The 24,261-nt window shown below is 42.6% G+C and overlaps 2 protein-coding genes across 2 annotated transcripts; one reads left to right on the top strand and one right to left on the bottom strand.

Moving 5' to 3' along the window:
• The first annotated feature begins 8,462 nt into the window (after positions 1 to 8,462).
• Positions 8,463 to 18,241, top strand: HSP90B1 (heat shock protein 90 beta family member 1). Its single transcript, XM_053944139.1, has 18 exons — positions 8,463 to 8,593; positions 9,046 to 9,145; positions 9,703 to 9,844; positions 9,937 to 10,053; positions 10,429 to 10,760; positions 11,683 to 11,794; positions 12,478 to 12,594; positions 13,180 to 13,296; positions 14,010 to 14,147; positions 14,237 to 14,314; positions 14,392 to 14,457; positions 14,711 to 14,980; positions 15,211 to 15,456; positions 15,726 to 15,862; positions 16,237 to 16,315; positions 16,410 to 16,565; positions 17,032 to 17,130; positions 17,979 to 18,241. Exons 1-18 carry the CDS (start codon positions 8,545 to 8,547, stop codon positions 18,006 to 18,008), a joined length of 2,385 nt encoding a protein of 794 aa, XP_053800114.1. The 5' UTR covers positions 8,463 to 8,544; the 3' UTR covers positions 18,009 to 18,241.
• A 3,808-nt stretch (positions 18,242 to 22,049) lies between these two features.
• LOC128788845 (protein brawnin) lies at positions 22,050 to 24,223 on the bottom strand. Its single transcript, XM_053944152.1, has 2 exons — positions 23,902 to 24,223; positions 22,050 to 22,310 (listed from the first exon to the last, which is right to left on the bottom strand). Exons 1-2 carry the CDS (start codon positions 24,007 to 24,009, stop codon positions 22,215 to 22,217), a joined length of 204 nt encoding a protein of 67 aa, XP_053800127.1. The 5' UTR covers positions 24,010 to 24,223; the 3' UTR covers positions 22,050 to 22,214.
• Positions 24,224 to 24,261: the final 38 nt, after the last annotated feature.

Raw genomic sequence — 24,261 nt, 5'->3', positions numbered from 1 at the left:
AAAGGTACTCAAAAAGGATCATCAAATCCATCTCTTAAGTGAAGGGCCCATGCAGGGACCAATATCAAGGAGTCCTAAATAGGGATGCAAGTTTTGTAACTGTTTTTGCCCAACTTCCTACCTTTGCAGCCTAAGAGTGTATTGAGAAGATTAAATGGCAATTAAAAACCAAACAAAACACATCACTTATTCTTTTCACATGAGAGATGCTTTAAACTATTAGAAGCAAACTTAGCAGAGGAGTTAGAAGCCCATCATTATTCTATGTTAATACCATCCAGTACAGCACAAGCTACCTGTTATGTGACAGGTGACACTTAGCTAGCATCTGGTCCAAAGGAGAGTCTGAGTCTGTAAGGTAAAAAATAAGCAACCCTGAATTATTTTACACCAAATCTCAAAACAAAAATGCTGGCAAAGCAGGCACAGTCAAATGTGTCTTTACTTAAATTCACAGTGGACAGGAAATGCAAACACACTACAGAGACCATCACACTGTCTGGAAGATGGAGCACATCCTAAACACCTGTCAGCATCCTCAACCACTCCCATTAGCTCTTGGACAAGCTTGTTCAACCCTCATAAAAAATATCCTAGACTAAACCAAGTCCACCAGGTACTGTTAACTACATGTAATTCAAAATTTTTGAATTTTTTTAGCACATCAAGTACCAGGACAAAGAAATGTAGGTATTCCCCTGACTTGGACAAGGCAGTCCCAAAATGTAGGTATCACATTCATAGGAGTCAGGACACGATTTCATCATGCCTTACACCAGAACAGAGGGTTTTCTAGCCCCAGGTTCAGTATGTGTCCAACAATTCATCCCCAATTGGCAGAATGCAAAAAAAAAAAAAAAAAAAAAAATGGAATTCAGCATTTACACCAGGTCACAGATCAAGGTTTCAAAGGTATCAAAACCCATAATTTTCTTTACAAACAAATTTAGGTGACGTGATCGTATAATATGTCACTTATTACTCAATACGTTATATATAGCCCTGACTTTTCTTGGGATGACTTGAAAACTCTGCCAGCTGTACTTGACCTCCAAATAAAGGATTCATCCTGCTATGCAAAATGTAGCTTGCATAGAAACAAAAAGGGGAATATCCTTCACCCCAAAAAAACTGAAAATAAAAGAAAGTAATTTTAAAAAAATACAACTATGGCAAGAAATTAATTACTAGAAAATTACTAAAAATCCATTCCATTCCATTGCACCATGGTTGTAACTAAGTTTAGCATAATTACATCATGTCTGGAGCCTGCAAAGATTTATGAATACACTTGACTTGGGAATCTCCTTGAAGTTTTAGCTCCTCACTGCACAAAGTCATTCCCTGAGGTGGGTCTTCATAGGCACAAGCTCCAAGAACACAGGACTTGCAAACTGTCTTGCTAGGGCATAATGCTAAAATAGTGATGGCAAGTTGTGAATGACATTCCAGCAGAGAAGCCTGTAAAAGGATGGCTCCATCCCCATAACTTTGTCCATAATGTTACTAAGCAACACGAATTTGCAGGCACTTCACTGCTGCAATTAGAGTGATGTCTCAGATAAAATTGGTACAGCTTCAGTCTGCAGTCTTGAGTAATTTCTGAATCCTGTAATTAGTTTTATCAGAAGAAAGGCACAGACTATTTCATTTCATATAGAGTAAATAGACAGTTAATTTATAACAGTTTTCATGTTCTTTACATTTTGATATAAAATTAAATACATGTTTGCTTTTGTCCTTTTTTTTTTATATTTTAAGCAGCAGATGCCCATCCAAGAAGTCTCAATATTCTAAAGAACGAGCACCATAAAGCTAATCATCCTGTTTATTCTGGAAACTTCTTACTGATAAGAATTGTACACAGAAGAAAAGTAACATTATAGCCATCCAGTGTGGCACTGTGCCACCTGGCAAGGTCCTGGTGTCTATCTTGCATGAATTACACACTACAAACATTTTTTAAATGAGCCTCTTAGGAAACAGCATCACTCTTAAATCAATGATAATTCATCCCACATGAAGAACCTTACTTTCTAATCTGCCCTTCATTTCTAGTCTCCTAACTTAAAAAAGGAAATATTTCAGAACCAAAATCCCAGGCCCACAAAAAAGCTGTAACTACTTTGAGGAGCCTGCAATCTTTCTTCCCTACAAAACCTTTGTAATCATCATCACCCACCCTCCCTCCTCTGAGGCTTCAGCTGTCAGCTTTCAAGCCATGCTCTGGTGCAGCACAGCTGTGTAACCTGGAGCAGGATCCTGTGAGAACAGCTGGGAGAGGCCTTGTCTGTGCTTCACCCACACACCTCCTGCTCTTTGGTTCCCAAGCTGCAGTTAAAGTCAGGATTGGGCCTTAGTTTGCTTCTAGGCTATGCCCTCTGGCATACCTGGCTTGGTCAAGGTGACGTCCTGACTAGACTCATCTGCACCTGGTCAATATAGACTAGTCTAGTAAGGAAAAAAAAATGGTGGTGTTATCCTTAATATTCATTTCACAATCCCAAAATAAGATTCATCCTTCTTTTTAAGTAAATTTGGACATAAAACGAGCACTCAGTTTTTTCATTGATATAAAAATGGATTTCACAAAATTATTTAGAAAATATTTTTTTTTCCTAATCAACACTTTTCTAGTATTTCTTTTCCAGGTACATTACATTTGACCTAACATATAAGCAACAAAACCCAGACATAACTAAAGTACACCTCCAGCTATTCACAGAGATCCTGGTGTTCCTTTCTGTACAGTTAACAGGTCTAGAGTTCCCAGGCTACTGCAGCTTACTCCTCTGAATGGAGGAATAAAGGCTGTTTTTTCCTGACATAAATGGGTGCTGCTGAAAGGTTGTCTATTAACTTTCTCTAGCAGTGCTGCAAAGAGCCTTTCTGGGACACGAGAAGAGAGAAATCATGATACATTTTCAAGAAGATGGCAGTTTGTGTAACCACCAAAAAAAATTCTATTAAAGAGAGAAATGTTTTAAATACATGCATAAATACATATGTGCAAAGAATAGCTGAAATATTTGAGAAATGCCTCTTTCCGGGCGTAATGTCTCTATAAGGGGATAAACATATAAAGGCAGTGCCAAAAGGAGAATACGATGATGAAATATTTCCTAAAAGGAGGAGGAACAACAAATCCAACGCAGCCGTGTGCCCTGGCAGGGCCGATCTCTCGACAGACCACCAGGGCGAGCTCTCGCCCAGCAAATCCAGCCCCAGCCCTGCAGCTCCACCACTCTGGTTCTTCCCTCCTCCCGTGCTGTCAGGCAGGGGAGGGCAAAAAAGAAAACACGCTTTTTGAAGCTTAATGTCTTCTCTTCGAAACCTTTTATGCCTTCATGCCTCTGTTCTTGAGCAAAACGAGTGCCAGTGGGCAGAAATTGTATTAGCCACAGAAATATGTTGCTGCAGATGCAGTTCTAGTGACCACTGTTCTAGTGATACTGAAACTTACAGAGGTTTCAGTATTTGAAGACTCAATGAGAGTTTTATAATGATCAAAACATGGTTGTTTTATCTGTTCAAAGATTCTTCTACATACAAATATTCACTTTAACTTTTTTTGCCCTTTAGTGGTAGGCTCCTTAAAATCCATTCTCTTCTGTGAATTCTTCTACTATAAAGATACAGAGCATTAAACTTCAATTAACACCTTGCAAATTTCAAAAATATTTGATGAGGGGGACACACTACAGATTACAGACTTTTCAACAGTGCCAGCTGCAGTGCAATCTTCAGCCTCCAGAGAAATGGAGCCAAAAAAAAGCCAAATCATACCTGAAGAACAAACACTTTCCTCTAAACTTCAAACATTAGTATTTTAATCCTGCTTATATGTAGTCACTGTTAAAATTTTCTAATATTTGGATAATCAGATACTGGCAGCAATTTTTTTTGTTGTTGTTTCATATTCACACTCAGTCGCAGATGTTGCAGAACATCTTATGTAAGTGGCCATGTCTTCAGTTCATGCTGTACACACAGTATTTAGTCCCTGATGCAGACACTGCAGAGGAAGGGAATATAAACTCTCAATGTATTGTTTTAAAAGATACCACTGAAGTTTTAATCATAGAGAATGCAGATAAGTAGTTTTCCATATTTCCAATGCATTATCATGTAAGAAAGACAGGGCTCAATTTGGTGGTACAAACTTCAGACTGTATTAATTATTCTCACATAAAATCACCTACATATATTTTTCAAATACAATATGGGTCATAAATGGCTGATTAGCAGCGACATGAATTAAAGCATTTACTTATCCATGAACAAAAATGTAACTTGCATTAGTTGCAGATTTCAATTAAACTGTGTACTAAGAGGTGATATTCTGACATTGCAAACTCATCGTTTAGTTTTATGGCTTCCTTATGTTTGCACCTATGTACAATATCTTTGTCCTATGTAATTCACATCCTAGGTTCAGCTCACCATCTCAAAAACCAGAATATCACCTTCTCTTATATATAAGATGATTTAACTACCAAGTATTTTGCTGAGCTAGAGAGTTAAATCAGCTCAGGAAAAATCTGACAGAGCCAAAGCAAGGCAGTGAAAGGAGGACTGGCTCACTGTTACAGTTGGAGCCCAGGAATATTAGCTGGCTAATTTAGCTGGTTAAGTCCAATACCCACAGTCAGGTCTTATGAACTCCTCTCAGTTTATCTCCACAGCTATTTCTGTCAAGGTTATGCTTCTTGCTAGTTCCAACATTGAGTTGGAATCCTGTGGCCTGCTTCAGAGAGGTGACTTCCACATGGACATGGGGATGACCTGATAAAGCGGCACTCAGCAGACTGGAAAGGGGCTGGCTCTGCTGTTTGCATGGGAGGAGATGCTGCCTGTATTCCATTCCTCTTATCACCACATGACCCTGAATTTTTACTTAACAGAAAAGCACAGCGCTAAAGTAGACTATTTCAATCATTATGCACACAATTATCAAAACATATCTAATTGCTTTATAGACCTCTGTAATGCAGCTAAGCTGCTGAAGGACTATCACCACTTGATAGTTACATTTCCCCTTTGGTATTAATTCCTGAAAGGTGCTACTCACACTTCTTTTGAATGGCAGCAGTAGTCACTGCAACTAAGAGCTTAAAAGCTCCCTTAAGTTTTTTAAGCAGAAATTAAGCTGAAATTTTCTCCAATTTACAGCCTCCTTGTAAAGAGAATAAACTTTCTTTCTGAGAGCATAAGTACTCAGCTGCCTCATTCTTGCCTATAAGTTTTGTCCTGGGTAATCCAAATTGGCATTCATGAAAGCAAACAGTATAATCTACATCAAGCAATCAATGCTGGTAAACTCATTACAGTTCTTACTAGTCTAGCCTTTCAATTCAACAGACAAACACAGATTTATCTGGTTTTGTATTTCCTTCAAAAGCAACAGTCTACACTGTATAATCATAAGGGCAAAGTAACCAATAAAATTTGAATTCCACAAAACAATCTAAAATCTGTGTTGGTTTAGCACAGTCAATAACAGAATTGGTTTGCATTCTTACTACTCCAGCTACCAATGTTCTAAATGATTGTCACAAAGCATTAAATTTTCCTGCTGCCAGTAAAATGACTACTAAAACAGAAATGCCAGAAAAATCTTCTAATGTAAGAATTCTACAAGACAGAGATAACTACTCTGTTTATCTACATGTCCTTCAAATGCCTATTCACAGTCATAAAGCAACATATCTCACTCTGGGAATCATAGAGGCACAATTAGGAAATCAAATCCTGAACTGCTTGTAGGTGAGTCTTAGAAAAAGATAAACTTTCTGTGCTTAGACTCCTGAATAATTAAATTGTATTTTCAAAGAAGGAAGACTACTCTTCGGAAAATAATTATTCAACTTCACACAAATCTTCACAAAAACCTGACAGATTTTTTTTTACTTACAACCCTGACACTGACCTCTCATATTTATTTTTCACAGTCATTCTCATATATGTGTTGGAAGAGTAACTATCCTTTTTATTTCTTGTATAATGTGTGATTCATGAGGAACACCTATTAAAACTGCTAATCATACAGAAAAGCTTCATGAGTCCTTTAAAGACATCACAATTGAATTTTGCCTTCTTGTGCTGGTATTGGCTGGGCTAGAGTTAATTTTCTTCACAGTAGCTGGCACAGGGCTCTGTTGTGGATTTGGGATGGAAACAGTGTTGATAACTCAGGGATGTTTTGATTATTGCTGAGTAGTGCTTGCACAGAGTCAAGGCCTTTTCTGCCCCTCACACCAGCCCAGCATCAAGAGGTTGGAGGTGCACAAGAAGCTGGGAGGGGACACAGCCAGGACAGCTGAGCCCAACTGACCCAAGAACGTTCCATGACACAGGGTGCCATGCTCAGTGTGTAGAGCTGGGGGAAGGAGGAAGAAAGGGAGGATGTTGGGAGTGCCTTGTCTTCCCAAGGCACTGCTGTGTGTGCTGGGGCCCTGCTGTCCTGGGGATGGCTGAACACCTGCAGGCCCATGGGAAAGGGTGAATTAATTCCCTTTTCTGCTTTGCTGTGTGTGTGGCTTTTGTTTTACCTGTTAAACTGTCTTTATCTCAGCCCACGAGTTTTCCCACTTTTACTCTTCTGATTCTCTCCCCCAGCCCAAGGGGAGGAGTGAGGAAGTGGCTGCACAGAGCTTTGTTGCCAGGTGGGGCAACAAAGGTGACACCCCTGGCCGAGGGGTGTCAGGGTTAAAGCATGACACTTCATTAAGAAGAACCCAAATATAACCATTCTTTACTCCAATATAAAGGCTCCTTCAGTTCCATAAATATTAGTTATCAGGAGGGCAGAAAGGTACAACACTGAGTTTTAAAGTTAAAAAAAAAACTACCTGGCCCATTGTATAACTAAAGATGATAGACGTATTTTTGTGAAGACTTTCAGCTACTGATAAACTAAGCCATGTTTGTGAAATTGTAAACACAGTGAGGGCTTTTATTTTTGTGTTCAACATCGCCAATCAATTTATTTCAAATACATTCCTCTCCAAGTACAAAGTCCATTAAATCATTGCTTTCAAGTTTGGTTTTTGGTATTCGGTGGGGTTTTTTTCCCCAGTCTAGAGTTAAACGTGTAAGATGAAACAGGTGACTGGCACATGCAAGCCTGGACAGACCTTTTCAGGATGGGAGGGGGGTTCTAAGTTATTTCAAGTAGCTTATTAGCATAAGCTGTTAACAGCGGCGCACTGCAGAAGTTGCACAGGCTGCATTTTATGTCCCAAGCTTCAACCCCTGCAGGGACACTGGAAATGCACGGGAAAGGTCTCATCTCTAGCGCGGCAGGGCTCCCGTTTAGTGTGCTCATATCTGGAGCAGCAGAGCTCCCTTTCAGTGTGCCACAGATCGCAGCTGCCCTCACGCTGACCCTGCCCGGCAGGGTGGCACTGGGGCGGCAGGTCCGTGTCCCCTCACACCGGAGGCAGCTGCTGGAGCCGCCACTCCCCGGGGGAAGGGCGGGCTGCGGGTGGATAAACAAAGGCCCCAGGGCACGCTGAGGAGCGCTAACGAGCTCCCGGGAGAATGGTCGCCCTGAAAAGCGCTGGCAACCAGAAGACGGAGACCTCCCAACCATCCGGCTTGATTTTTCCTCCACCAGCACCGAGAGTCCCCAGAGAGGCTCGGCAGAGGCCAGCCGGTTTCTCTCATGGCGGTGTGAGGCACTAGATGCACAGAGAGGAGCCGAGCGCCAAGGCCAAGAGCACAGGGACAACAGCGGGGCCGGGAGGCCCCGAGCAGCTGGCGGGGAGGACCCAGCCATGGCGCGGGGCGCCACGGGGCACCGACGGCGCGAACTACAGCTCCCGGCATGCAACGCGCAGAACGGCGCATGCGGCTCCCCGCGTTCCGGCCCCCAGTCGCTGGGGCGGACAGCGGGACCCGCCAGCGTCGCCCTGCCCCTGCCGGCGGCTGTGACGGTCCAGGCCTGGCGCTGCTTCCGCCGCTCGGCCCAGCTCGTTATGGCTCTAATAATGACTTTTCGGTCTTCTCGGAAATCGGGAGTGCCGCCGAGACCGGAAGTGCCCGTTGCCATAGCACCTCGTCTCCCCGAGATGAGCATCCCGGGTGTCCCCGGAAGCGGTCGGAGCCGGTGTTCCGTGCGGAGATGGTCCCTGTCGTTCCCGCGGCCGCGCCCCACGTGGTGCCGCCGTTAAACCCCGCGCATCATTCATTGCAGCGCCGCCCGGGGCCGCGCTGGCCACGCCCCCCCGCGCACGCCATTGGCCGAGCGCCGCTCCGCCCGCCAATGGGCGCCGGCCACGCTCCGACCGCAGGAAACCGCACATGGAAAGTCACGATTGGCGGCGACGGCTGCAGGCCCCGCCTTCCCAAGCTCTCCATTGGCTGAGTGTTTGGCGTGGTGCGCCGCTATTGGGCCGAGTGGAGCGGCCCCCCCCACCCTGGGGTTGATAAGGCGGAGGGGGAGGGCCGCGGCCGCTCCAGCGGGATCGGCGGCGACGCGGGACGGGCTCGGGAGCGCGGGGCGGAGGCGCCGGGGGCTCTTCTCTTGTCACTGCGGCCGCCATGAAGTCGGTCTGGGGGCTCGCTCTGGCGTGTGTGCTGCTTCTGGCCGGTGAGCGCCTGCGGGTTTCTAGAAGGTTCTGGCGGAGGGGTGTCAGGGTCCCGGCCAACAGGCCTCCGCCCACCCGCCTTCCCCGGCCGTGTGCTGGGGTGAGGGGGACGGAGGCCGCCGACGGGAGGTGGGGTCTCCGGCGGGACCCCTCAGCCTGCCCCGCGGGGAGGGGAAGCGGTGCTCGGGCCCTCGCCTGCCCTGCCCGGGCCTGGTTCTCTCCGGGGATGGGGCGGCGGGGGGAGGGGGCCGCGCGGCTCATGCGCCGTCACGGGCGGGGGCGGAGGGTGGGAGGGGGCCTCCCCCTGCCCATCTCCCGTGTCTCCGGTTGGGCTGAGCTCCCCTGGGGAGGGGGATTCGAGGGGCAGCGCTGAGCAAGGCGTGGGGAGGGGTAAGTGAAAAAGTTGGGCAGTGCGGGGATCGAGCTCAGAGTGCTGGTTTCCTTGTTTTCCCAGTGTCGGTCAGAGCCGATGAGGTGGATGTTGATGGGACCGTGGAAGATGACTTGGGCAAAAGCAGAGAAGGGTCTCGAACGGATGATGAAGTTGTTCAGAGGTTGGTACCTGGGACGCTCTGCTTTTGGAAGGGTCAATTTGGGCACCAGTAGTGCCTCAGAAGTAAGGGCAGAGCACTGTTCAGAAGAGAGGTCCTGTAGAAGACTGATTCCTTCTAAGTAAAAACGAGCTTGAGACCTTGGATTCAGAAAAGTTCAACTTGTTTTTATCGAATATCAATGACTGTTAATTTGGGTTTACTCATGCACGTCAGAAATGGTGTCAGTGCCTGTGGGTGAAATAGCTCTATGCCCATGAAATGCCTCACCCCCGTGAGGTGCACCACACGCTGAGGATTGCAGTAGCTTTAAGACTACCTGTATTATTCCCTGTATTTTTTATTAGAAAAGTCTCACTTGCAAGCATGACTTTTCACTCAAGTTTTTTGATTATGGGAATGTAGTTGTGGATTGCTGCTCTTGCACTTGACTCATGTGATCATGTAATTTTATGCTGCATCATTGATTTAGTGTTATTGCTGCTGCTTTGTGATAAAATTAAATTAGTCTTGCTGTTTGTGGATGAGACTCCTTGATAGGTTTTTCACTGTCCTAACAGAGAGGAAGAAGCTATCCAACTAGATGGCCTAAATGCATCCCAGATCAAAGAAATCAGAGAAAAATCTGAGAAGTTTGCATTTCAAGCAGAAGTGAACAGAATGATGAAGCTAATTATCAATTCTTTATATAAAAATAAAGAGGTTAGTGCCTTCATCCGCATATCATGTTTGAATTTTGGGAGGTATGTGTCTATTTCTCTCCTGGCATTCCTGACTACTGGTTTCTATTTCAGATTTTCCTGCGGGAACTTATTTCAAATGCGTCAGATGCTTTGGATAAGATACGGTTGATATCATTAACTGATGAAAATGCTCTTGCTGGCAATGAGGAACTTACAGTCAAAATCAAGGTAAGAAGGATGAGATGCAAATGTATCTTTCAAAGAAGTGGTGGAGGAATGTAAAAATACACTACATCATTAAATCTCTATTTTTGGCTTAATGCTGATGTAAATACAAACTAGGACTACATGAGGACCTTTGTAATTAACTCTATCAAAGACTACTCTTTTAATGGTAAAAACATGTTTCTGGTTTTAAAAAGAGCAACTGAAGTATTGGACTACTTTGAAGGAAGGTCTTCCTCATTTCTGTAGTTACTGCAGATTCAGTTTCTTGTTGCTAAGCATGTTTGAATTCAAATAGCTATATGTACCACTTCTCTTTGGTGTGTATTAAGATTCACAGTGAAGTCAGACTGCATTTTTGTCTTTTATTTTTTTCAGTGTGATAAAGAGAAGAACATGCTTCATGTTACAGACACGGGTATTGGCATGACAAAGGAAGAGTTAGTTAAAAACCTGGGTACCATTGCAAAGTCTGGTACAAGTGAATTCTTAAACAAGATGACTGAAATGCAGGATGATAGCCAGTCAACATCTGAGTTAATTGGCCAGTTTGGTGTTGGCTTTTATTCTGCTTTCTTGGTAGCAGACAGAGTTATTGTCACATCAAAACACAACAATGATACTCAGCATATCTGGGAGTCAGATTCAAATGAATTCTCTGTGATTAGTGACCCAAGAGGGAACACCTTAGGACGTGGCACAACCATAACGTAAGTATTAAGTTTCTTTAGTCTTAAAATAAAAAAGGTTGTGTGGGTACATTTTGTTTATTGGAATATGTGAGTGACTTTAGCTTTGTGACTGATTTACTTCTTTTAATACAGCTTTATCCAGTTTAATAGAAACATGCAAAATACAAACTGCATCCAAAAATAAATGTAGTTCATGTTCTGTTACATGAGCTAACAAAGCTTGACAACTATCAGCAAGTAATTCCAGACAGTTCAGCTGCCTTCAAGCGCATTCAGTCACTCAACACAATTCTGGCCTGGCAAAACCTATACAGGGGCTGTAGAGCTTTGCTTGGAATCTGGCTGCTGTTTATATATCAGTGAGGGTGGTCTGATGCAAATTTCAGACTGGAGGTAATTTGCTAGTCTATTCTCATTGCTTTTATGAGCAGGTAAATTTATTTGGTCTGGATTTAGAGGAGGTCTTTCTGGAGGAGGCACTCAATGTAAAAAAGTTGGTCTTGGTGCTCTAGTTTGAAGTGAAGCCCATGAGGGTGCATCAAGATCCTCATAAGTATCAATATGACTTGATGTTTTCATTTAAACTTTTGAATATTGTGTTCTGCCTCAGCCAGTAAGAACAATTGCTGGTTGAGTAAGAATTGTATTTTTTAGGAGATACTTGGAGCTGAACTAATTACAAAGCTGACTTGCATAAATCTGAATTGCTACAGCTGCAGCAAAAATCACAGGTTGTTCTGAGTTGAGACCCACAAAGATCAAGTCCAGCTCTTAAGTGAATGATCCCATATGGGGATCAACCCTCACTCTTGGTTATTAGCACCATGCTCTGGCTCAATTGATCTCAGAGGCATAAGAAATGTATATTCTGCTATAAAACTGTCAAATACTTGTCCAGCCCTTAAAAAGGTTTGGTTTGCTTTTTTTTTTTTTTCTTTAGCCTTGTCTTGAAGGAGGAAGCATCTGATTACCTTGAGCTGGACACTGTTAAAAATCTAGTGAAGAAATACTCCCAGTTCATAAACTTCCCCATATATGTGTGGAGCAGCAAGGTAACTGTATTTAACTGAGTGTTGTCCAGAATAAGCTTTGGTTATGATAGCTGTCTGGCCAGATCTTTCATGAAGGCTGAGGCCTGACATCGAGCTGCTTCTTGTCTAATTTCTAAAATTCTTCTGTTCCTGATTCTTTCGGCTACTGTTTTACTAGTTTGGGTTTTTTTTTTCCAAATGCTGGTCTGTTGCTAAAATCACAAACTTTAAAGGAACTTGGTTTCATTCTGATTCAAAGAACTTTACCAAAGGAAAAACACTGCTAATTCCTAATAAGGATCTTTGTTCCACTGGCTTTGGTAGGTGGAAGCTCTGTTAAGTTTTCAAGCAAAGCTGTGGCTAGATACCCTTCTTAAAAAACAGGGCAGTGTCCTAGATTTTAGGCCTGTTGTGATGTTTTCTTGGTGTAGCACCAACTTAAAATCCACCAAGTCTCTGATAAGCATTATGTGTAAAGTATTGAAAAACTTAAATTTGAGTGGGGTGATCCTAGTGTATTGAAGGAAAGTATTTATTAATGAAAAAGTAACTGAAGAATACTACCCATAGAGAAGTTGCAATAGACAAATAGCAGAAGTCAGCCTAGTGCTGTGAAAGATTTAACTGTTTGAGAGAATACTACAACATACCTGGTAGGAAGTCTAGGTGTTCAAATCCCCCCCAACCTGTGGTTGTCTCTTTAGACAGAGACTGTTGAAGAACCCATTGAAGAGGAGGAAGCAAAGGAGAAAGAAGAAGAAATGGATGATGAAGCAGCAGTTGAAGAAGAGGAGGAAGAAAAGAAACCAAAAACTAAAAAGGTAAGCTTTGTTAGCCTTTGGGTCCTGTAACTCATGTCAGATAGTAATTTTCCTAGGTAGTCCTGCAGACGTGCATTTCAGTAGTGTGTGCTTTCAAGAAGCAAATCCTTTTAAAGTGAGATGGTAGGAGAGAAGAGTTTGATGAAACAGACTAGGTAGAAGTCAGGCAGATGATTGGCAGTAGCCTTGTGAAGCTGTGGTCACAGCTAATTATAAGTACTTGCATGAACAACTAGAAATGGTAGTGGAATTCTGTAATCTAAGACTGTTGACAAGTTTAAATTTAATACACTCTGCTGGGAAGATTTTTCCAGAGTAGGATTAGAACAGAAATACTGGTGCTTAGTGAATGTGTTAAATGTACATGGAACACACTATATTGTAGACTAAAGTTTTGTTCCCATGTGTTGCACTAGTGTGTATACTTAAAATGAGAACATCTAGGTCATTGCATAACTTTGTAAATGAGAGCATGTTTGGGATTTTGACGTGGTATTTTGTTTTGGCTTCAGTGGAGTGCCTTTAATGGACCTAACCTGAAGTAAAGAATGAGTCTTTTCTATACTATTGTGTTTATTTACTTAGGTTGAAAAGACTGTCTGGGATTGGGAGCTCATGAATGACATAAAACCAATCTGGCAGAGACCATCTAAAGAAGTTGAGGAAGATGAATACAAAGCTTTTTACAAAACCTTTTCCAAGGTAAGCTCTGGGCCTCAAGATAATTCCAAAGCAAGAGGCTTGCTATAATATCTCTTGCTATGTAAATAAAACTGAGTGCTTATAGGATGGGCTATTTCAGAAGAATTAATTAATTGTTGTCAGTAGATGGAACTGCAGAGAGCCTGGAAGGTAGAACATCTCAGTCAGGAATTAATCTTTTTTCCAGAGCACTTTGCCATCCAAGTGTTGATTAGTCTACATTTGGGAAGTATTATGTTGCAGCTCATGTGGAGCTTACTGATGTGTTTAAATAATAAAGGGAAATTTGTATGTAGTCTGAGGGTTGTGGTGTTTGTTGCATGTGGTGGAAGAAAGAGGGAGACAGTTTCCTAGAAGTGTTGTCTTTGTATCAGTACAGTGTACTGATATGTTTTACTCGAAAGTATCTTAATTGTGGAGTGATGATAACTCTATTGGTTATTGTCCTGTTGGTAACTTTTTAGTGACTGGCTTGTAAAAATTCAGCAAAATTTGGGAGGTCTCCAGGAAGGTTACTTAGGAAAGTTATTTCTACATGAGTAACTCTGCTCTTGCAACTTAAAGTTTTGTCTCCAGGATAGACTCTAGCAAAGCATGGCTACCTGGATTAGTTGTAAAATAATTGCACTTATTTGCCAAATTCGCTATTATTGGAAATGTATTAACTCACTGGTATTTTCCCCATGTCAACTGAAAGTGTTCTCTCTTCACAGGAACACGATGACCCAATGGCATACATCCACTTCACTGCTGAAGGGGAAGTAACTTTCAAATCCATCTTGTTTGTTCCTAATTCTGCTCCACGTGGACTGTTTGATGAATATGGATCCAAGAAAAGCGATTTCATTAAGGTAGGACAGAAAAGTGTGTGGGTATGGTTCTGTGGAAAAGAAAAAAATGCCCTAAAGTAACTTGGGTGTTCTCTGCTCTTGAAATTCAGCTGTATGTTCGAAGAGTGTTCATCACTGATGACTTCCATGACATGATGCCCAAGTATCTTAACTTCGTTAAGGGTGTTGTAAGTATTATAAATATTACTTTATTTTTTAGCTTCAAATACTGCCAGATAGACTTAAAACTTTGTTTCTCAATTAGGTGGATTCTGATGATCTTCCTTTGAATGTATCCCGTGAAACACTTCAGCAGCATAAATTGTTAAAGGTAAGGTAATTGGTTTTAAATTCCTTAATTGTAAGCACACAACAGCAGCAAGGTTTAGGAAACCTAATTAGCTTGATGAATTTTGTTACATGACTCTGAAATTAATGTAAAGGAAACTCAGTAATTGCTGTTTCCAGATGACTTGTCTACTTCAAATCAGGAATACAAAGTGGAATTTGTCTTTAAGTGAGGTTGCATTGAGGGCTATTCAAAATCTTTATTGCTGTAACTCAGTATTGCTGCTTTTTCTTAGGTGATCAGAAAGAAACTTGTTCGCAAAACTCTTGATATGATCAAGAAAATTGCAGAGGAAAAATACAACGACACATTCTGGAAAGAGTTTGGTACTAACGTGAAGCTTGGTGTTATTGAGGATCACTCCAATCGTACCCGGCTCGCTAAACTTCTGCGCTTCCAGTCTTCTCATCATGAAAGTAACCTCACAAGCCTTGATCAGTATGTGGAAAGAATGAAAGAGAAGCAAGACAAAATCTATTTCATGGCTGGTGCCAGCAGAAAGGAGGTGTGTGTAAGAGTGCAAGAAAGAGGAAAGGAGTACAGTGTTATAGCTTGTAGGTTTAGTACCATAGATATTGTGAATTGTGTATTTACTGTAAATGTGGAGACTCCATGCTTATGTTACTTCTGCAGTTCAGTTTTTCTGGTACCAGTATTTGCCAGATAGTTGTACAGGTTTTGGTAGCTGCTGCTACAAATGCAATTAAACTAACATCTTAAATGTTTTCATCCTAGGCTGAGTCCTCGCCATTTGTTGAGCGTCTGCTGAAAAAGGGCTATGAAGTGATCTACCTGACTGAACCTGTAGATGAATACTGTATTCAGGCTTTGCCAGAATTTGATGGCAAGAGGTTTCAGAATGTAGCAAAAGAAGGAGTTAAGTTTGAAGAAAGTGAAAAGTCTAAAGAGAGTCGGGAAGCCTTGGAAAAGGAATTTGAGCCCCTCTTAAACTGGATGAAAGACAAAGCTCTCAAAGACAAGGTAAAATATTGTTATATGTAGTGATTATTTTTATTTGTCAAACTTGCTGCAACATACCTTGTAGATGATTTGAGCACAGGCTTGACAGTAGCTTCTCTGTCTTCATGGGTGAACTTATATGGATAACATCTTTATTTGGGAAGATAATGAGTTAGAATGTCATCTTAGACATTTTTCAGAGATTCTTGAATTGACAGGGAAGTGCAGAGTTATTTACTTTATTAAGCTGTTAGCTCTGTGAACTAACATTAGGGTTTTTTTTCCTACAGATTGAGAAAGCTGTGCTATCTCAGCGTTTAACCCAATCTCCATGTGCTCTTGTGGCTAGTCAGTATGGATGGTCTGGTAACATGGAAAGGATCATGAAGGCTCAAGCTTACCAGACTGGGAAGGATATATCTACAAAGTAAGCTTCCAGTTCTGTAGCAGCAGACATGAAATGCAGTTGACAGCCTCCCTTGCTTGGTGTGCCCATAACAAGCTTCCACCTAGTTTAGATGATCCTGGGCGTTTTAAGGTCGTTTTACAACCAAGTTAGTCTCTAATATAGCCTTTAATTGTTATTTTCAAGCCCAATATGTAAAACTGCCTGGTGAGCAAGACTCATCAGTGGCTTTTGGTATCTGCCATTTGTTGGCAAGAGAAGATGAACTTAGTTACACCGGTATTAAAGGAGGGGGGGATTACAGTTGTTACTGTGACTGTAACCAATGTATATAGATTCAAACATATCATTGGGTCCTGTACTTTGAAACTTAGTGTTGTAATTTCTCTTCTCAGTTACTATGCCAGCCAAAAGAAGACATTTGAAATAAACCCCAGGCATCCACTGATCAAGGACATGCTGAGGAGAGTCAAGGTAAATAAATAACAGTAGTGAAACATTGACTGACTTGGCTGCATACAACCTGCTTCAACAGGTCTCTTGATTTTCTGGTGTTCTTCCATGTTAGGAAAATGAAGATGACAAAACTGTTTCAGATCTTGCAGTGGTATTGTTTGAAACTGCAACTCTGAGATCAGGATATATGTTGCCAGACACTAAGGAATACGGAGACAGAATAGAAAGGATGCTTCGTTTGAGTTTAAACATTGACCTGGATGCAAAGGTTAGTTTGTCTTCCACTTGGACTGATAATTGACCTACTGTTGCTCCATCTTAAAAAGCACAGCTGCTTTATTCACGTGCATAAAATGAAATTTATCCAACTCATGTTCTCTTTTCCTTGCTCTTCTTTGTAGTTGCTTGAGATTCTATTTCATTATGCTTCTCAAGTATATTCCTGTCCTTAATTAAGTGCTGGCTCTACAGGAGTAAACTGGGCACACAGGCCTTTGGCCCCTGTCTCTCTAATGGAGAAATTCCTAAGTGGGTACAAGTAATACAGGTTCTCATAACGCTGTGCAAGAACTTCTGCTGGCTGTTTTGCTGGAGTGGGTTAGTGATAAACAGGTGGCTGGTGGCAAATGTTAGGAAATAATAGTGAATACTTCCATAGCATGTATTTTGCTAGTGCACAGCTAGTTAAACAACCTAAGCAAGTAAAGCAAATTGCTTGTGACATTTGTGTACAGGTGGATGAGGAACCTGAAGAGCCTGAAGATGCAGCTGAGGAGGCAGAGCAGGATGAAGAGGAAGTGGATGCTGATGCTGAGGACAGTGAAACACAGAAGGTAGAGTCACAAGTTTGATGCTTTCTTGTCGGTATTTATGTGCAACTTCATCTGTGGGTGCTACCTGGCAATAAAGTTCACTTTGCCTTTCATGACATTAGATTTTAGTATCAGGTGTTCCAGGATTTTCTTGGAGGGGAAAAAAAATGCAGTACAGATTTATTAAACTGTATTGTGAAAAGATGACACTGAGGTATGTTGAAAGCTGGAGCTGAGCTAAGCTTTAGAGATTGTAACAGTGCCCTGTGGCAAGAAAATGGCAGCAAATCCTCTAGTGAAGATAATTATCCATGGTATTTCGATAGCTTGTGGGCAAAAACATGAACAATTATTTGTAATTGTGTCATTTTAAATGCTTACAATACATGTTTGGAATAACACTCCAGACAACACCATTGCTTCTGAACAGTTCACCTGTTATATGAAGTCAGCCTTCACTTAGCTCACGTCTGCAGTTTAATTATGTCTTGATGGATATGCTGAACTCTTCTAATACCATAGCTTCTTGATAATACTATTTTGTAAAGCTGTTGTGAGGTCCCAGCTGGTCCTGATTTCTTGGCTTGCTTTTAGAAGAGACCTGCAAGATGATATCCTGTGACCAGTGCAAATACATAGCTTATAGCAATGTAATTTTCTACTGTTAAATGTCAGATTAGGTAAGAATAAATTTGAGAAATGGTATTTATTGTGCTATACCTACTTAATTTTGATGCCATTGCTGTTATGTTTGCACAGCAGTATAATATAATGTGCAATGACAGTAATATAAATTTCTGTTCTTCTGGGACAGTTCTTGTAACCTTTTTCTACTTTCCAAAAGTAATATTCTATTTTTGTCTTCACAGGAATCCACAGATGTGAAAGATGAACTGTAAACTGCACTCAACTACTGTCCTGCATTGGGGGGTTAAGAGGGAATGTGAATTAGATTGTTTTGGTTTTTTCCACTGTAAAATGTTGAGGGATGGTATGGGGTCTTAAGGGTAAAGGAGGCTTTTTTTTTAAGTTCACTTTTCTAAAAACATTCCTCATGAATGTAAATTTGTATTATTTAACTGACTTGGTGTAAAATCTTGTCATGTACAAAATAAAATGCTCCCAAACACCACCAACTCTAAATTTATACATAGCAAGCTCATCTTGTGGGCTGGCAGAAAGAAATGATGGTCCTGGGTGTTCAGGTCCACTGTGGAAACAGGCTCTTTGTTGGCAATCCTTGGGCCTTCCCATGCTGGCACAGCCACACCTACTTGTAGCATCTGCCTGTGGCTGGGATTTACATTTACAAACCTGCTGTCCAGCTTGGCCAGATACACCTGGTAGCTGAGAGCCTGAACTTGCTAATTGAAATAAGACTGAGTTAGTATCTCCTGCAAGCTGGAGAAAGAGGAGATGGGGTGTTAAAAAATGGCATTGGAAGTGAATCCAGCAGCTTGTGCTCTAGACCTTGTGATTTGACTCCATAGGCTAGGCAACAGAAGCTTTACAGATGAGGGGGAAAAGCATTTCCTTTTTCACTGTGTGGGCAACTACCACCAGAACTATCTTACTACCTGTGAACTGGTACCATCCTCCATGGCACTTGGAAACCCTGCCTTTGACTTGTGTAGCTATAGCAGTTCTGTTTTCTACACTGTTTTTAAAGGTGGAAGTTCTTTTCACATATCCTTAATGCTGTTACTCCTAAACATTTTCACTCTTGTTCTAGGTCTCTTATGGCAAAGCACTGTAGATAGTTAACGTGACTGAAGCTAAACCTGGTTAGTTTTAGACATGCTGAGCTTCCATTCTTTGTTAGCTTTATGTAGTGATTGGATGAAGCACTACATTTTCTTACTAGTGTCTCCACTTGAAAACATCTTCACAGACTTGGTAGAAAATATTTACAGTGAAGACTTGGGCTTTTTTTTTTTACCTTCCCCTGTGGAAGAAGGACATAGGAGCAGTGCTTCTGCACAGTGATTCTACTTAAGAACTAAACTTTTCTGTTTTATTAACAGAACTTCTGTGAAGTTACAAGTTTCTGCAGTCTGAAGCAAAATAAGCTTTCTTTATTAGGTGAGGGCACTTAACGCTGACCAGAAGGACTTGCTTTCCATTTACTAGGCTTCTATATTGCCCAAATTTTGCCATGTATGAGTGCAATTGTTGTGGTAGAGGTTTAGAGTTGAAGTTTGAGATCTCAAGGAAAGGAAGCTTAGTTTGGGGGGTTCTCAAGGGAGTCTGGGGGGGGGCTCTAGTTTCTGCTCACTGCAGTGGTATCCTAGAGAAGAGCCTTTTGTTACTGGCCCAGGCTGAGTGGTCTAACATGAGTTTCAGCAGCCGGCCCTGCTTTAGAAGGCTTTAGAAACAGCCTTTGGCACTCAGCTACTGAACAGGGCAGAAAGAGCATATCCCCTTACTCTAGCAGTGAGACTTGGTGCTCTGTTGCCGTCAACCTCCTAAAGTATCACTTACTTTCAGTGATCCACTCAGAAATGTATCATTACTATCCACACCTCTCTCTTTGACCTCTGAGTAGCAAAGGTTGCTCCCACCTCCTGTATGGTTCGGAAGTTAAGTTTGTTTGCCTAACAAACTAAAGGGGAAGGGTGGCCTCCCAGTACTCCTAATCTGTAAATTATTTGTGGATTTAAGCAAACTTAGTTCTGTTGTATAGCTGAAGTTCTCATTGCTTTGGTTGGTTTGAGGGTGACAAAACTGATTACATTTCAGAAATAATAAAGAGCATACTTGAGAGTTAAGCTTTGTGCTTCTTCATACACTTCAGCTGAGAGCATCATGTGCAACACCGCTGTGGTCCAGCTGCTTTCTCTACACCCTGCTGTGACAAGTGTTTGCTATTAATAAGCACAAAATGCACTTTTAAGTTTACCTTTTTTTCTTTTTTTTTGTCAGCTTTGAAGCAAAATGGTGTCAGTAGTGGAAGTGTCTCTCAGTCAGCACTGTTTCTTTCAGTGCTGCAGTTATGCTGATTCTGGGGCTGTCACCTCTGCTGTTAAAACTAGGTGCATTGTCAGCTTTGCTATTCCTAGATGGGCACTAATGAGGATATTTCCCTCAGTGCTAGAAAAGGCAGAGCTCCCTGTTGCTCAGTTTCCAGTAGCAGCAGGACGCATTAGAAATCTAAGCCTAAGTAGTAGAAATGTCCCTCTGCAGCCTTTAGATCTGAAAAACCTTTAGAAAATAGAAAGAAATGCATCTTTCATGTCAGAAATCAACAACATAAGAACTGATAATCTGACAAAGTGTGAGTAACAGTGCAAGAGCTGGTGAATGCTGGCTTGTTAAAGGGATCATCAAAACACTGCTGTTCATGCCCCAGTTAGAACAGAAACAAAATACTGCTGAACTGTCTCATTTTCTCTTCAATAAATTTTATCTTCTGCTGAAGTAGAAGGTTGCCAATCTCAGCTTTGTTTAGGCGCAGTAAAGGAAAAAGTCTTTTCACCAGAAGTCAATCTATTAAGACTTTTTCATTGATAGATTTTGTTTGGGCTTAACATCTGTGTTTTACTAGAGCCTCTGCCTGCTGTCATTAACAAAGGTGCCTGAGAGAGAGGATGTGTTCTAGTTATATAAAATGTGCACACATGAGCACACAAGAGCTGGAGAGGAGCTCATCCCACCAACAGCTGTAAAACTTGGTGAGAGCAGACACATACACATGCATAAGAACTATAAACCCTGCTTCCTAGGAAAAGCACTCCAGCTTATGGAGGCATAAATAAAATAATAGCTTCATAGCCAGAACTGATGTAAATGTAGCACTTACTGTGATCATTTATGGATCCCTCTGCTCTTACAAGGCTTCCAAGTACTTCAGCAGTAGGAATTGGGGAGCTTTTTGTTTCCTTACTGGGTTATTATGGCTTGGTGGTCCCTGGGGGTCCATCTGGCCCCGGGGGCAGCAGCCGCCGTAGGTGTCCCGGATAGCACTCTGCTGATGAGGCACAGCCTGTCTGGGCTGGGCCCTCCGGCTAGCTCCGATCCGCTGGCTACCTTGCGAGCACTTGTGGAGTGATTTCAGCTCTCAGTGATTTCAGCTCTGTGCTCACAAAGTGCCTCAGCAGACGCAGGGAAGGAGAGAGGTGAAGACTGTGTGGAGTTCTGCGGAGATGTCTTTATTGGCAGCTTCTGCAAAGGGTTCCAGTGACAGCTCTTCCGTCCGAACTGGGCAATGGTATGGGTTTATATAGGGTATTGAGGGATCAGGATTTGTCCTATGGCTGAGGTCGAGGAGAATATGACCTATAGCCTTACAGAGAGATAACAGGGGTCTGATGTGCAGAAGAGGGGCAGCTCTGTTCCACTCATCATGACTCTGCATTTCTTATCTTAGGCTAGTGACCGCCATGGAGGCCTTGCAGGGCCTCTGACTGCTATACTGGGTAATGTGTCAGACTGTGTTTTCACAAGTTCAACCTAAGTGACAACTGAGGATTGACAACTGAAGCCTGTGCTTTGTCCTGGCATCTTTCTCAAGTAAAACAATCCCAACCTTCCCAAGCTCTATACTGTACCATTCAAAACTGGGTTGTTGAGCCACCTTCACAGGACGATGACTGAATCTTCAAGTTCCTGGTGCAAGAGTGTTGTGGTGATTCTATTTGCAGACTGAAAGGTAAACCCACATTTTTTATTTCAGAGTTCTGTGTATTTACAGCTATCAAAAGCAGCCATAGACAGATGCAGATGCTCAAATGGAACACAAACAAATCTGATTTCAGTGTAATCTGTACATATTTGTCCCATTTTAACTGAGATGACCAAGATGTAAGATTCCAGCCTTACAGTTGACCAAAGCAGATTTCCTGTCACTGATACATCTGTGTCATGGTTTGATGCCTTATTCTGAAGGATACTTAAAATGTAATCCAGATTTGAGAATGCACAAGCATTTTGCCACACACTGATGGGACTTTTACCTATGTTCGTTTTTAATGCTGTCTGCAACTCGGCTCAAAGGAAAGCAAAGACACATTACAGGAGCACAGTATTTCACATATGTATTTCTGCAACTGAAACAGTTGGATCGATATTTTATCAGTTCTAGTTTTCACAATGAAAATAAACTCTGGTCACTCTTGTGAAGTCTGAATTTCGCTTGATCTTTCTTTTAGACCCAACAGCTCTGTTCTCAGTTCTCCAGGCTTAGGAGGTATTTCAGGTATGCTCTATTAAAAACAGAGAAAGAAATCAGTGTTGTGACAGAGGAAAAACTAAACTCCCAAAACAGTAAATGAGCTTACTCTGGAAGAGCATGACAGCTAAACTGTGATTTTACCACCCTCTTTTCTGAGCAGAATATAATTCCTACATGCAAAACACCTTAAGAATTATTACCTTTTTGTAATTTGACTTATTTTAAAGCAGCAAAATACAATTTGAAAAAAAAAAAAAACCCTCAAGATGAAAGGAAGAACAGACAGCATGTTTTCAAGGAGCAAAGCTTCTTTTTGCCATTACAGTGAGTTTGGTAGAGATGTTCTAGCACAGTTGAAGTTTCTGCACATACTCTTGGTGATGCTTCTACTGCCCTGATTTAGAAATAAGGCACTGAAACTGGAGATAAAAATTTAAAAAGGCACCAGATAACATGACATTTCAAGAACTGCACCTCCTCAAAATTCATGCTACTTAGGAGATATAGATCATTTGATCACTCTGAATAAATATGTCAATTTGCCTGTAATGAAGACTACAGTCCAGACTACTAAAATACATAAATTCTAATGTATTTATCAATGACTGAAGCATCATTGCTTAAATTTTGAGCTGACAGCTAAAGCAATGTTAATTTTTTAAAACTTATTTCCCATTTGAAAGTAGCCCAGAGAATTAAAAAACCCATGAACTATACATGAGCAGGAGGATGAGAGAAAGCTTCCAAGTCAGACCTCCAAGAGGCTAAACCAAACCATCATTATCCCTAGTGGATAGTCTCATTTAGACTTTAGTTCTGTGACTGTTAATTTTGACAGCCTTGTCTGTCATAATTTCTAATGTCAACTTTTGGTCACCTTCATTTCCATTACTGGAGGAAATAAAGTCTATTTAAAACCAATGCAGCCCCTTCTTGCCACTTTTGCACACTCTTTTCAAATCCCAGCCTCCCACAGCAGAGACCCCTTCTCGACACATGGTACTATGTCCAGAGTGGAGGTGACTCCCCAGAGGAGTCACAGAATCACAGAATTGTTGGAGTTGGAAGGGACCTCCAGTCCAAGCCCCCTTTCAAGCAGGGTCACCTAGAGCAGATCACGCACTAACGTGTTCAGGTGGGTTGGAATGTGTCCAGAGATGGAAACTCCATGACCTCCCTGGGCAGACTGTTCCAGTGTTCTGCCATCCTCAGTGGAAAGAAGTTCTTCCTCATATTAAGGTGAAACTTCTTGTGATTTAGTTCATGGCCTTTGCATCTCATCCTGTCGCTGGGCGCCACTGAAAACAGTCTGGCACCATCCTCTTTGCACCCACCTCTAAGGTATTTATCAGCATTAATGAGACCCCCCTCTCAGTCGTCTCTCCCAAGAGACGCAGGGTCTTCATACCCTTCACTGGACCCCCTCCAGTAGCTCCTTGTCTTTCTTGTACTGAGGAGCCCAGAACCGGACACAGTGAAGTCCCGGCGGCCTGGCCAATGCCTCTGTAGAGGCTGATCTCTCTCCACCGCCAGGCCAGAGACCCTTCCGAGGCACAGCCTCTCCAGCAGACCCTCCAACCCGCACACACGCTACCAGCGACCGGGACCCTCCGAGCACTTACAAGGTCAGGCCTGTAGTACCTGTGCACGACCTCGGCCCCCGCGAACATGGCCAGCATGCTGGCCGCCAGCGCCCGCAGGTAGGTGGGCCAGGGCACGCCGGCGGGCATGGCGGGGGGGCGGGCCCTGTGCACGGACCGCGCCGGACGTGCGTCATCCCCGCCGCCGCCGGGAGGGGGAAGGGAAAAGGGAAGAGGGAAGAGGGTACGGAGGCCCGCCCTCACCGGGGAGCATCGCGCCAGGCGGGGTGAGTCGCGACACAGCGCCCGCACCTCGGCCCGGCCGCCCCCTCACGCCCCCCGCCCGGGGCGGCCGCGGCCCCGCCCTGCGCCCCCATTGGCCGGCGCGGTCACGTGAGCGGG

Source organism: Vidua chalybeata, chromosome 5 (genome assembly GCF_026979565.1).
Source record: "Vidua chalybeata isolate OUT-0048 chromosome 5, bVidCha1 merged haplotype, whole genome shotgun sequence".
In the NCBI taxonomy this organism is placed as follows: domain Eukaryota; kingdom Metazoa; phylum Chordata; class Aves; order Passeriformes; family Viduidae; genus Vidua; species Vidua chalybeata.
Note: the sequence above shows the minus strand (reverse complement) of the source record. Positions and strands in the feature narration are given on the sequence as shown.

Excerpts from the sequence above, each read along its gene's own strand:
- HSP90B1 (XM_053944139.1), top strand. The coding sequence starts at position 8,545 with ATGAAGTCGGTCTGGGGGCTCGCTCTGGCGTGTGTGCTGCTTCTGGCC. Across the intron at positions 13,297-14,009 it reads TTTACAAAACCTTTTCCAAG|GAACACGATGACCCAATGGC; the intron begins GTAAGCTCTGGG and ends CTCTCTTCACAG. Across the intron at positions 14,458-14,710 it reads AGCAGCATAAATTGTTAAAG|GTGATCAGAAAGAAACTTGT; the intron begins GTAAGGTAATTG and ends GCTTTTTCTTAG.
- LOC128788845 (XM_053944152.1), bottom strand. The coding sequence starts at position 24,009 with ATGCCCGCCGGCGTGCCCTGGCCCACCTACCTGCGGGCGCTGGCGGCC. Across the intron at positions 22,311-23,901 it reads GGTACTACAGGCCTGACCTT|AGCATACCTGAAATACCTCC; the intron begins GTAAGTGCTCGG and ends TGTTTTTAATAG.